Below are 14,609 nucleotides of genomic sequence, written 5' to 3'. Positions count from 1 at the left end.
CCTTGGCTGCTTATCGGTTTACGTTGATATTGTCCTCAAGACCTACTTACTGAGGAGTATGTATGATTTATTTATTTATTTATTTACATGTCAAGTTCCGTAGGACCAAATTGAGGAGCAAATCTCCAAGGTCATGGAATGTGTAAGTACATGAACTTACAACATAAAAGTAATAACAGATAAAAATAAATGTTCATGAACCTGAAAGAAAATCAGTCCATAAGTTTAAGCAAACACTATCAGCAATACAATGAGAATCATAATTTTTCAAGGAGCTCCTTGACAGAATAGAAGTAGTGACCCATGAGGAAACTCTTCAGTTTCGATTTGAAGACGTGTGGATTACTGCTAAGATTTTTGAATTTGAGTGCCAGCTTATTGAAAATGGATACAGCAGTATACTGCACACCTTTTTGCACAAGAGTTAAGGTAATCTGATTCAAATGGAGGTTTCTTTTCTGCTGAGTATTAACCGAGTGAAAGCTGATTATTGTTGGAAATAAACTAATATTGGTAACAAGAAATGATGCCAGAGGTTGACAAGAGGTTTGTGAACTCACACCACTTATTGCCAGAACTGCCCATTTCTGGGCCAAAAATATCCTTCTAGATTGGGAAGAGTTACCCCAAAACATAATACCATATGACATAAGTGAATGAAAATAAGCAAAGTAGACTAATTTATGTGTCGAAGTATCACTCACTTTCAATACCGTTCGAATAGTGAAAATGGCAGTATTAAATCTTTGAACAAGATCCTCAACGTGGGCTTTCCACGACAGCTTACTATCTATCTGAACACCCAGGAATTTGAACTGTTCAGTTTCACTAATCAAATGCCCGTTCTGTGAGATTAAAACGTCAGGTTTTGTTGAATTGTGTGTTACAAACTATAAAAACTGAGTCTTACTGTGATTTAATGATTTAATGTTAGTTTATTTTCTACAAGCCATGAACTGAGGTCATGTACTGCACTACTTGAAACCGAGTCAATGTTGCACACAACATCCTTTACTACCAAGCTAGTGTCATCAGCAAACAGAAATATTTTAGTGTTACCCATAATACTAGAGGGCATATCATTTATATAAATAAGGAACAGGAGCGGCCCCAACACTGATCCCTAGGGCACCCCCCACTTGACAGTACCCCACTCAGATCCCACATCACAGCCATTATCAACATTGTGAATAATGACCTTTTGCTGCCTGTTGCTAAAGTAAGAGGTGAACCAATTGTGAGCTACTCCCCTTATTCCGCAATGGTTCAACTTCTGGAGCAATATTGTGAGATCAACACAGTCAAATGCCTTTGTTAAATCAAAAAATATGCCAAGCATTCAAAACGTTTTGTTTAGCCCATCCAGTACCTCACAGAGAAAAGAGAATATAGCATTTTCAGTTGTCAAACGACTTCTAAAGCCGAATTGTACATTTGATAGCAAATTGTGTGATATAAAATGATCAATTAACCTTACATACACAGCCTTTTCGATAACTTTTGCAAACACCGATGGCATAGAAATAGGTCTAAAATGATCTACATCATCCCTTTCTCCCTTTTTATAAAGCAGCTTTACTACTGCATACTTTAATCGCTCAGGAAACTGACCATTCCTAAAGGAAAAATTACAAATATGGTTAAAGACAGGGCTAACATGTGCAGCACAGTACTTTAATATTCTACTAGACACTCCATCATACCCATGAGAGTCCTTAGTCTTCAGTGATTTAATTATTGACTCAATCTCCTTCTTGTCTGTATCACAAAGGAGTATTTCAGACGTCAATCTCGGAAAGGCATTTGCTAAGAAATTTATATGATTTCCTGTAGAAACTAAATTTTTATTTAATTCACCAGCAATGCTCAGAAAATGCTTGTTAAATACTGTACGTATATCTGATTTATCAGTAACAGAAATATTATTACTGCGAACTGACATTATATCATCAACCTTATGCTGCTGACCAGACACTTCCTTCACAACTGACCATATGGCTTTAATTTTATCCTGTGAATTAGATATTCTGTTTGCATACCACATACTTTTTGCCTTGCTAATAACATTTTAAGCACCTTTCAATACTGTTTGTAATGGGCTACTGTAACTTGATTGTGACTACTTCTAACATTTTGATATAATTCCCGCTTCGTTCTATATGATATCCTTATCCCACTAGTCAGCCAACTGGACTGTCCATTACCACTAGTACCCCGTTTAGAATGTTCTAATGGAAAGCAACTCTCAAAGATCATGGGAAATGTGTTATGGAAAGCATTGTATTTATCATCTATGTTACCTGCACTATAAACATCTTGCCACTCCTGTTCCTTAACAAGTTTTGAAAACTCTCTATTGCTGTTGGATTAACTTTCCTATGTAGTCTGTAGTTAAATACAACATTGGTTTGAGTACAAAAACCTTTTATTGTTAAAATTTGTGCATCATGGTCTGAAAGGCCATTCACCCTTTTACTAACAGAATGCCCATCTAGTAATGAAGAATGAATAAAAATATTGTCTATGACTGTGCTACTGTTCCCCTGCACCCTAGTTGGAAAAAGCACAGTTTGCATCAGATCATTTGAATTTAGGAGATCTACCAACATCCTTTTTCTTGGTACTTCCTGCAAAGTGAATCAAGAACCCTCTCTAGCTTAAGCAAAAATGCTCTGAAGTCGGAGTTAGGGGACCCATAAACAACAGCAATTAGAAGTTTAGTTTCACTAAATTCAACTAATGCTGCACACCTATCAAATATCTGTTCAGTGCAGTGTTGTGATACATCTATGGACTCAAATGAAATACTGTTTTATACGTACAGAGCCACTCCCCCACCCTGCAAGGAACTCCTTGAGAAACAACCAGCTGATCTGTAGCCTGTAGGATAAGGATGTGGAGATATATACAATTTGGAGAACACTGGTGTAGATGGGACATCTACTCCAATTCCTTGGGTGCTCTTCAAGCCATTTCCTATATATATATCCTGCAAAGAAATGACTCCAATTTTTGTTTACAAAGTTAGGGAAAGAGGTGACATCCTGCTGAGTACTGAGACTTGTAGGAATTTGGGGCACTGTGTTGGTGGATTAAGCAACTGAGAAACAAAACTTTTGGAAGTGCAGGGTAAACATCCTCTCTACCTCCTTTTTTCTCTACATACAAGGGTTCTATTATTGTGGAAGAACATACACAGGATCTGAGCAATGCAGGGACAATAATACTAGTTTTGTAGAAGGGAGAGAGATACAGGGAACAAAACACAATTTCTTCAAAATAAAACTCAAAAGTATTGAAATACTGTTTATTAATCACCAAGCACACTAATACTAGCACTTTATAACATGTCCCTGTTACCTACAATGTATCTAATTGAGAGAATCTAGCTTGTATGGGATTTGTACATATTTTCTTACTGTCAAGCAGGAAACATACATATATTTTCTGTATTACCATTTTAACAGTTTTAAACATTGGCTAGTAACATGAGGAAAAAGATCAACAATTGAAGGTACAATACAAGTGGCAGCTTTCACTGTCCATAAACACCTGGCATTTTCAGTTTCAAGAAGAGTTGCAGTCAAAATTGAAATATTTTATTCACGACAAATGGCACCAGCTTCACTAGTTACAATTATTCATTTCATAATGATTGACTTATAGCTTTGAGATCCACCTGTCATTACATAAAAATAATGAATGTTGGTGTGTTGTGCCACACTAGAATTATGAGAATATCAATTTAAACTTGTTTGTGAATATTATATTTTAGTTGAAAAGAAAGAAACATACTTGGAACAATTTAAGAGAAAAATTACTTTTCCTTATATTTTGAGGAAGTGTCAACATTGAGGAGTAACACAAGTCAGGTCATACTTCCATGAACAATCTCTACGGCACTGCCTAAAGATATAACCCTTCTCCATTTACTGTTGGGATTTTGTTGATTTCTGACCAAATGTTTCATTGCAATAATATCAAATACAAAACATTACGTTTGAGCTTACTTTTGAGGATATTTTAGAGGAGGAAAAAGTTTGTAAAGTTTGTACTTTTATTGGGTACATCATAAATCACTATTAATGATTAATCTTCATATTTGTGAGGTAAGAAATCCAGAGGTAAATCACTATGAAGTAGAGAACAGACAATATTGATTACATGAGCTGGCTTTCTTTTAATTAACATTGAACTGAAAAGTATAGAATGCTGCTGACCATAGAGATGATGACTTACAGAAAGGGGCAACAAAAAGACTATTATGCATTGAACTTTTGGTCACAGCCATCTTCATGAAATAAAATAAAACACACACATAAACAGAAGCAGGCATACATCATGCACATATGACCACTTCAACTGGCCGGTGGAACCAGAAAACAACTCGTGCATTGAGCAAAAGCAGAAATACAGAGTGGGGGAAGGGGGAGGGGGTAAGGGGGATGGAGAGGGGGAGGGATAGCAGAGACTGGTGGAGGGAATGACGAGGAGGAGAAGAGTGCTGTCTGATGGAGCATGCACGGATTAGATGACAGCAGGACAAGGGTGCCAGATGCAGCATTGGGAGGCTGTGGGGGATCAAGGAGGGAGGGGAGAGCATAAAAGAAGAGGAGCAGAGAAGGGGAAAGATTAGCAGGTGCACTGCCAGAGAGCAGCACACTATGAGGGTTAAAAACCCTTAATTAGTAGAAGGTGATGGACAAAGGGGACAGAAATGTATGGATAGAGGGTGTGGGGCAGTGAATTACTATAGGTTCAGGCTAGAAAATTTCAGGAATGGAGAATTTGTTGTGAGTATAACCCCACCTGCACAGTTCAGAAAAGCTTGTGACAGAAGGGAGGACCCAAATGGTCCAGATTGTGAAGCAGCCATTGAAAATGAGCATGTTGTGTTCAGCTGTTTGTTGTGCCACAGGGTGGTCCACTTTGCTCTTGGCCACAGTTCAATAGTATCCATTCATACTGTTGGAAAACTGGTTGGTAGTCATACCAATATAACAAGCAGTGCAATGATTGCAGCAGAGCTGTTATATGACATGCGTGCTTTCACAGGTAGCACAGCCTCTGGTGGGGCAGGATAAGACTTGACAAAATAGGAAGTGCTGGATTGGTGGATTGGGCAGGCCTTGTGCTTGGGTCCACAAGGATATGGGCCTTGTGGCAAGATGTGGGATTGGGAGTGGTATAGTGATGGACTAAGATGTTTTATGGGTTGGGTAGCGCAAGAACACCAGTTTAGGAAGGGGTAGGAAAGATGTACACCAGGATGTCACTCATATCAGGATATGACAATAGGTTATCAAAGCTCAGATGAAGATGTGGTTCTGTTATTCCAGTCCTACGCATCACTCTTCCATTGCAGGGATCAGGAGAAGGAGACCAGGTCTTTGACAAGTCTAACATTTTTAAATTTGAGTGTAGTGTTGAAGGTAAAGTGTCTCTATAGGGCTGCAATGTATATGAGTTGAGGATTTTGGTGGAAAGGTTAAGAAAAGAATTCCAGGTCTTTATTACCTCTATATTTAGTGGAATGTTTGTACATAGTTTTTTGGGATGTGGCAAGTGGATCAGCTAGACAGTGTCTGGGTGCTACAAATGGCAAATGAGGAGGAACACTGTGGGTAGGATAGGGGTTGTGATCGTGGTGCCACAAGCTGGTACCAGGATGTCAGTAGGTAGTATAACTTATGAAGATAATGTGTGGAATGCACATCCAAGTGCTGGAGAACAAGGGATTCAGTTTTACAGCTATGATGTATGTAGTAGGTATTGCACAGTAGCAGTATCTGCAGAGGTGGTTCTGATCACCAGGATGAATGGTACTGTCAATATGTGGCCAAGAGTGAAGTGGACCACCCTGTCGCACAACAAGTGGCTAAATGTAACTTGCCAGATTTTGATGGCTTCTTTCTACCCAGGCCATTTGGATCTTCCCCTTAACGACCTGCTCTACTGAACAACGCATATGGGAGTTATCCTTACAATATATTCTCCACTACTGTGAATATCCTGACGTCAACCTATTGAAACATACTGTCCCCACACCCTACACACAGCAATTTCCGTTCCCTCTACCCTAAATCCATTTATCTCCTCACATCTATGACACACTGCACACTCACCTTCTACATGCTCCCCAAAATCCATAAACTCTACAATCCTGGAACCCTCATTCTAGCTTGTTGCTGTACCCTCACTGAAAGAATTTTGGCCTTCATTGATGTACACTTCAAACCAACTGCCGAAAATCTAGCTTCCAACATCAAAGAAACTAATCACCTCCTTCATCAACTCTTCGTTATTCCCAAACCTTTACCTCCTGTATCCCTACTCATTGCTGTTGATGCCACTGCCCTATACATCAACATCCCTCACACCCATGATCATTGCTGCTATTGAACACTACTTCTTCCAAAGTCCTTCAGACTCCAGACCCATTACCTACATCTCATACATCTTAACAGCTTTACCCCAATGTGCAACTACTTCTCTTTTGAGGGGAAGGTATATAAACAAACCTGTAGCACTGTGATGGGTGTATGCACAGACCCTCCTACACAAGCCTGTTTGTGGGCCAAATAGAGGAAACCTTCGTAGCCTCCCAAACTCCTGGTCTGGTTCATGTTCACTGATGATATCTTCATTATCTGGACTCAGGGCCAAGAGACCTTATACCCATTCCTTCACAACCCCAACACCTTCTCTCCCATCCACTTCACCTGGTTATCCTGAACCCAGCGTGGCTCCTTTCCGGACATGGATCTCCTCCACTCCATCCACACCTCTGTCCACATTAAACCAATCAACCACCAACAGTACCTGGATACCAACAGCTGCCACCCTTTTACACCAAAACATCCATTCCATACAGCCTACCTGGAGATGGCATACCAGCAGTGATAAGAACTCTCTTGTCCACTATGCTGAGAGCTTCACAAAGGCCTTCACAGATAGGCAACATCCCCCAGACCTAGTAGCAAACGGATTGCTCATGCCATTCCCCAAAAACTCCCTGTCCTCCCACCATCCCAAAGAACCAGCTTCAAAGGAGCACATCTTTGCCACTCAATACCATCCTGGACTGGAACAACTGAATCACATCCTCTGTCATGACTTTGATTATCTCATCATGCTCTGATATGAGGGATAGCCTACCCAAGTTCCTTCCGACTCCTCCTAATGTGGTGTTCTGCCATTCCTACTGAACCTCCACAACATGCTAGTCCATCTCTATGTCACTCCTAATACCAATCCCTTGCCACAGGGATCATATCCCTGTGGTAGACTCAGATGTAAGGCCTGTCTAATCCACCCACCAAGAAACTCCTATTGCACTCCGGTCACAGGCTTATCCTATGTCGGAGGCATCACCTGTTACAGGAGCCGTGTCATATACTGGCTCTGCTGCAATCATTGCACAACTTTTTATATTGTTATGACTACCAATCAGCTGTCCTAAGATCAATGGCCACTGCCAAACTGTGACCAAGACATAAAGAGGACTATCCTGTGGCACAATTAGCATCCGAACAAAACAGGCTTGATTTCAATGGCTGCTTCACATCCAATATCATCTAGATACTCCCCTCTGCCACAAAATATTTTGAACTGTGCTGATGGGAGTTATCCTTAGAATACTTTTTCCACTCCCAAAATTGTCCCAGCCTCAGCCTATAGTAATGTACTGTCCCCACAGTCGCCATCCAACAGTTTCCACCCTCTCTGTTCTGCCACCTCCTCCTAACTCAAGCAAGCCCCTCACCTTCATTATGAGTCACTCCCTGGCAACACATTCGCTGATCTTTCCTCTACTTTACCCCTCTCATTTCCCACTCAAAGCCCCTCCCTCCTCCAAAGGCTGCTGACACTACACCCTGGTATCCTACTCCATTCCCTGCACCACTCTGAATTGCTGCTTTTGTTCAGCATGAGAAATGCCTTCCAATCATGTGGTTGGAGATCATGGTCATGTGTGTCTGTGAAGTGTGACTCATTGTGTCGATATGTGTTTTACTTCTTTTCTGACAAAGGCTTTGGCTGAAACCTCAGTGCATAACAGTTTTTTTGTTGTGTCTGTATACAACCAAGTGTCTCACCTTTGTGGTGAAAAGCAATCTAACCTTTTCATAATATTATTGATGTTCCAATCTGAACTTTCCATTGTTTAATATTGAATTGATGCATTTGTCTGTATGATGAACAGGATATTAGTATCATAGCTTTTATTTATGTAGGAGAATGAGGGGAAGAGGGTAACTGCTCCTCACTGGGTATGTTTGTAGTCTTGCATCACTGTTAGGAGGAGTGCCTTGAAGTGAGGGGCTGTGTGGCTGCAGTCTGTAATTGCTACTACCAAGCCAAGGCACATTTCCTTCCAGTTACAAAGATGTGGCAAAATGCTTTTAACTAATTCCTAGATTGGGCACTTCTCCCTTATACATAATACTTTCTGCAATTAGATGACACTTCAGTGTTTGCCACTTATGGCATATGAGATTTTGGAAGACACCTATTTGAAGAGTGCACCATGTTTTCAAATGAAAATACAGTCCATATCATGGCAGCAGATTTGTGCTATGGCATGGCACTAAAGGCATGAAATAATTTCACTACACAGCACTTTCCAAAGTTTTTGGAAAGAACTTTTAGTTTAATATTTTGGTTGAAAAATGTTCTTTATCCTCAGACTCTTTGGAAAATGTACAACAATTGTTCCTAATGTGTAATATACTGTTGATATTTTTAGCTATTTATAATTTCATATTTTTCCTGAGCACCATTAGTACTAAATTTTAGAGAAGATGCATTGGCCAAAACTTTGGTACTTTAAGGTTTTGTTTTTTAAGTATGGTTGCTTACAAAAGATACCATAAAATGTCAGTGTTTCCTTTTGGCAGGTTGCTGATGAGCTAGGAATATTGATCTGGCAAGACTTCATGTTTGCATGCAGCATGTATCCCGCAAGTGAAGAATTTCTATCAAATGTCAGAAAAGAGGTTGAATATCAAGTGAAGCGTCTGAGTCATCATCCAAGTATTGCCATATGGTCTGCCAACAATGAAAATGAAGGGGCTCTTCGAGATAATTGGTTAGTAAAAACTTCTTACATAAATACAACAAAGTTGAAAAGCTCTGATATACTAGAAAGAATAAGAATAAACAGCTATACAGAAATGACATTTTTCATTTCCACTGTGGTGTCATACCTAGTTATAGCAGAACTTGGAATAATTTGTAAGGAATGGTGGTGTAGCATTGTGCCAAACTACTGCTGGCCAGTAAGCATAGTGTGGCATCATATGGGTCATAGCAACATGTTCACACAAAAGGATTATTGAACCAGCTAGCCACATTTAGCAGTAAACTGCACCACACAGTGGTAATTTCAGAGTGGGCAGGATTGTTTTGCCGCATCAGGGGATGACTTGTTATGCGCTACATGACTAGATGCAGGCCTTTAGTGTAACAAATGTGCACTGGAGCCATATAAATAGAAAATTTCAAGGCCAAGGCATTTTGAGTCCAGCAGCACCACTATGATGCCAGGTCCATGCTGCCAGCACTCCTTGCAGGACTTGGTGCCACAGTCATCTGCACCAACCACCAACTGACTAATGACAGAGAGCAGCAGGTTTGTCAGATGCATAGCAGCCTTCCTCCACCTCCACAGTAGGCATCACTGGGCCTGGATCACCTAGGTATAGGCATCCACCACTGTGGAACGCCTTTGCAGTGATACACACACACCAAACTGCCAGGTCATTGGCCATCACTCTGCCTGACATCAGCATTGCAGGACACTGTCACTGTTCTTACTTGCCAGGACACAAGTTGCTACCTGTGAGCCTTTGCCAGCCTGGGTCACTGAAGTGGGCTGTGTCTGCCTCATGTTCCTAATGATGTTATGTGGATCGGGAGCTAATAGAGTATTGTTTCTCAGTCATCAGTGTATCTACTAGGACCCACCGGCCTGTCACCTCCACCACTCACCCTACTGAGCACCATTGGGACTCATCAGCGATGTCAGGAGAGCAGACATCATCACAGTGATTGGTGGACGGTATACCACCTCCTGCGGCACGTTATCTGCACTGCAGTATATGAAATCTTCATTGTGACACGAGTGAGACTTGTTTTTTTGTGGTGGTCCTCATGGGGTCAAAAATTAAGGGTTGTGATACCTATATAGTTACTTTTATGGGGCCAGCAATACTGCTGGATATCTCTCAGTTTAAATGTAATTCTAGGATGGCTAGATGCTGTGTGAAGCTTGCAGTGAAATTTACTTGCGCGTTTTGCACCTTGTACGAAGTCCATGGTCAGTTGTTTGTTTCAAGTGTCACCATTTTGGTCATATGATCACATAGTGTAGGGAGTCCAGGTGGCTCATGATTAAACAGATGAAGTGTGCATGGTACTGTTAACAGATGATTAGTATGTTGTTTGTATTATTTTTTTGAGTTGTTATTTCTGAGTAGTGAATATCAGTAAGAAAGATGCAGCAGCAAAGTCAGAGACCCAAGAAGTCACTGTATGGGCGACTAGGCAATCCTTAATTAATCTTTTAATGCAGTTGAGGGCAGAATTAAGTTTGTAAATAATAAATTAGCTGAGAAGAATGAAGAATTATGTTTGTTGAAATCACAGAATCTAGGGTTACATCCAGCTGTTGTAAACCCTGTTTCTCCCTTTCCCAGCATGTCATCTGAGGATCTCCTTAAAAGGAGACATAGGGATTGGTTGGATAATTATTAGTTATAGATAACAAAGTTACACCTATCAGAAAAAGTGAAGTCTTGTTTATTGCATGGAGGCTCTGGACAATGCAGAAATTTTTGAGCAACTCAAGCAGGAATTGGTAGAGAGATACAGCAAGCAGAATAGCATGCTGTTTTTCTGTGAACAATATGGAGGATTTTTTGGACAGAATTAGAAAGCTTAATGTACATACAAAGTCTGTTTAAAAAATTCTGGAACTCTGTCCAAAAAATTTTTCTACGCTTACCTTTGACTAATTGTGCATGGTTTCCTTCAAAATACTCTCCTTCACAATTAATACATCACTCCCAATGCTGTTTCCTCTTCTGGAAGAAATTTTGGTATGCCTCTTTCTGGATCATGCAGAGCACTGTCTGCAAATTTTCTTTTAGGTCATCTATCATAGCAATCTTCATCCTTTCAATGGGGTTTTGAACTTTGGAAATAAAAAAAAAATAATTGTACAGGTGCCAGGTCTGGTGAGTACGGAGGATGAGGCAGCACAGTGATTTCGTTTTTTGTCCAATAGTCACACACCAAGAGTGATGAATGTGTGGATGCATTATTGTGATGCTAGAGCCCTGAATTGTCTCACCACATTTCAGGCAATTTCCTTCTCACAGTTTATTGCAGGCATCACAACATGTCCTGATAGTAACATTGATTAACAATCTGTTCCTGTGGCACAAATTTATGATGAACTAATCCTTCAAAGTCAAAGAAAACTACCAGCATGGCTTTGACATTTGACCTGAACTGCCAAGCTGTCTTGGTCTTGGAGAACCTTTCCCAACCCATTGTGAAGATTGAACCTTGGTCTCAACATCACATCTGTAGGCCTATGTCTCATCACCAGGCTGATTCTCTTAAGAAACATCTCATTCTCATGATAGACATCGAAGGACATCCTGAAAGAGGGTCATCTTTAACTTCCATCTGGCCAGTTTTAAACCATTCCTAACAACAAGTATGGCTAAAGCACTCATCACCATAGGCTATGTGCATCATTTGGTGTATCTCTGTAAAGGTTTCTCGAGTTTAATGCAAAATTTAATGCAGACGCATTCCATCTCTAACTATGCCATCTCGAGATTCACAAACTGTGTGGCACAAGATTCTACTCAATACAGCACTGGACAATAACTCAATAACTAACAGACATACAACAATGAAACCTCTAGCAGTTACAAATTAAACACAGGAATGTGCAGGAATGCCAGCTGAATTATGTTCCAACACACTGTTGTTGTTGTTGTGGTCTTCAGTCCTGAGACTGGTTTGATGCAGCTCTCCATGCTAGTCTATCCTGTGCAAGCTTCTTCATCTCCCAGTACTTACTGCAACCTGCATCCTTCTGAATCTGCTTAGTGTATTCATCTCTTGGTCTCCCTCTATGATTTTTACCCTCCACGCTGCTCTCCAATGCTAAATTTGTGAACCCTTGATGCCTCAAAACATGTCCTACCAACTGGTCCCTTCTTTTTGTCAAATTGTGCCACAAACTATTCTTCTCCCCAATTCTGTTCAATACCTCCTCATTAGTTATGTGATCTACTCATCTAATCTTCAGCATTCTTCTGTAGCGCCACATTTCGAAAGCTTCTATTCTCTTCTTGTCCAAACTAGTTATTGTACATGTTTCACTTCCATACATGGCTACACTCCATACTTTCATAAACAACTTCCTGACACTTAAATCTATACTCGATGTTAACAAATTTCTCTTCTTCAGAAACGATTTCCTTGCCATAGCCAGTCTACATTTTATATCCTCTCTACTTCGACCATCATCAGTTATTTTACTCCCTAAGTAGCAAAACTCCTTTACTACTTTAAGTGTCTCATTTCCTAATCTAATTCCCTCAGAATCACCCAATTTAGTTTGACTACATTCCATTATCCTCATTTTGCTTTTGTTGATGTCCATCTTATATCCTCCTTTCAAGACACTGTCCATTCCGTTCAACTGCTCTTCTAAGTCCTTTGCTGTTTCTGACAGAATTACAATGTCATCAGTGAACCTCAAAGTTTTTATTTCTTCTCCATGGATTTTAATACTTACTCCAAATTTTTCTTTTGTTTCCTTTACTGCTTGTTCAACATACAGATTGAATAACATCGGGGAAAGGCTACAACCCTGTCTCACTCCCTTCCCAACCACTGCTTCCCTTTCATGCCCCTCGACTCTTATAACTGCCATCTGGTTACTGCACAAATTGTAAATAGCCTTACGCTCCCTGTATTTTACCCCTGCCACCTTCATAATTTGAAAGAGAGTATTCCAGTGAACATTGTCAAAAGCTTTCTCTAAGTCTACAAATGCTAGTAATGTAGGTTTGCCTTTTCTTAATCTTTCTTCTAAGATAAGTCATAAGGTTAGTATTGCCTCACGTGTTCCAACATTTCTATGGAATCCAAACTGATCTTCACCGAGGTCCGCTTCTACCTGTTTTTCCATTCATCTGTAAAGAATTGGTGTTAGTATTTTGCAGCTGTGACTTATTAAACTGATAGTTCAGTAATTTTCACATCTGTCAACACCTGCTTTCTTTGGGATTGCAATTATTATATTGTTCCTGAAGTCTGAGGGTATTTCTCCTGCCTCATACATCTTACTCACCAGATGGTAGAGTTTTGTCATGACTGGCTGTCCCAAGGCCGTCAGTAGTTCTAATGGATTGTTGTCTACTCCTAGAGCCTTGTTTCGACTCAGGTCTTTCAGTGCTCTGTCAAACTCTTCATGCAGTATCTTATCTCCCATTTCGTCTTCATCTACATCCTCTTCCCTTTCCATAATATTGTCCTGAAGTACATCGCCCATGTATAAACCCTCTATATACTCCTTCCACCTTTCCGCCTTCCCTTCTTTGCTTAGAACTGGGTTTCCATCTGAGCTCTTGATATTCATACAAGTGCTTCTCTTCTCTCCAAAGGTCTCTTTAACTTTCCTGTAGGCAGTATCTATCTTACCCCTAGTGAGATAAGCCTCTACATCCTTACATTTGTCCTCTAGCCATCCCTGCTTAGCCATTTTGCATTTCCTGTCGATCTCATTTTTGAGACGTTTGTATTCCTTTTTGCCTGCTTCGTTTACTGCGTTTTTATATTTTCTCCTTTCATCAATTAAATTCAATTTATCTTCTGTTACCCAAGGATTTCTACTAGCCCTCATCTTTTTACCTACTTGATCGTCTGCTGCCTTCACTACTTCATCCCTCAAAGCTACCCATTCTTCTTCTACTGTATTTCTTTCCCCCATTCCTGTCAATTGTTCCCTTATTCTCTCCCTGAAACACTCTACAACCTCTGGTTCTTTCAGTCTATCCAGGTCCCATCTCCTTAATTTAGCACCTTTTTGTAGTTTCTTCAGTTTTAATCTACAGTTCACAACCAATAGATTGTGGTCAGAGTCCACATCTGCCCCTGGAAATGTCTTACAATTTAAAACCTGATTTCTACATCTCTGTCTTACCATTATATAATCTATCTGATACCTTTTAGAATCTCCAGGATTCTTCCATGTATACAACCTTCTTTTATGATTCTTGAACCAAGTATTAGCTATGATTAAGTTATGCTCTGTGCAAAATTCTACCAGACGGCTTCCTCTTTCATTTCTTCCACCCAATCCATATTCACCTACTATGTTTCCTTCTCTCCCTTTTCCTACTGACGAATTCCAGTCACCCATGACTATTAAATTTTCGTCTCCCTTCACTACCTGAATAATTTCATTTATCTCATCATACATTTTATCAATTTCTTCATCATCTGCAGAGCTAGTTGGCATATAAACTTGTACTACTGTAGTAGGTGTGGGCTTCATATCTATCTTGGCCACAATAATG

The 14,609-nt window shown here is 40.1% G+C and overlaps 1 protein-coding gene across 1 annotated transcript in view; it reads left to right on the top strand.

Annotated features, from left to right (window-relative positions):
- The window catches only part of LOC126269497 (beta-mannosidase), a 221,527-nt gene that overhangs the window by 134,456 nt on the left and 72,462 nt on the right, over nucleotides 1-14,609 (top strand). The window contains exon 9 of the mRNA XM_049973998.1: nucleotides 8,901-9,091. Within this exon, the coding sequence (XP_049829955.1) occupies nucleotides 8,901-9,091 (191 nt within the window). The remainder of the gene's footprint in view (nucleotides 1-8,900; nucleotides 9,092-14,609) is intronic.

The sequence above is a fragment of the Schistocerca gregaria genome, chromosome 1, assembly GCF_023897955.1.
Source record: "Schistocerca gregaria isolate iqSchGreg1 chromosome 1, iqSchGreg1.2, whole genome shotgun sequence".
Lineage (NCBI taxonomy): Eukaryota > Metazoa > Arthropoda > Insecta > Orthoptera > Acrididae > Schistocerca > Schistocerca gregaria.
Note: the sequence above shows the minus strand (reverse complement) of the source record. Positions and strands in the feature narration are given on the sequence as shown.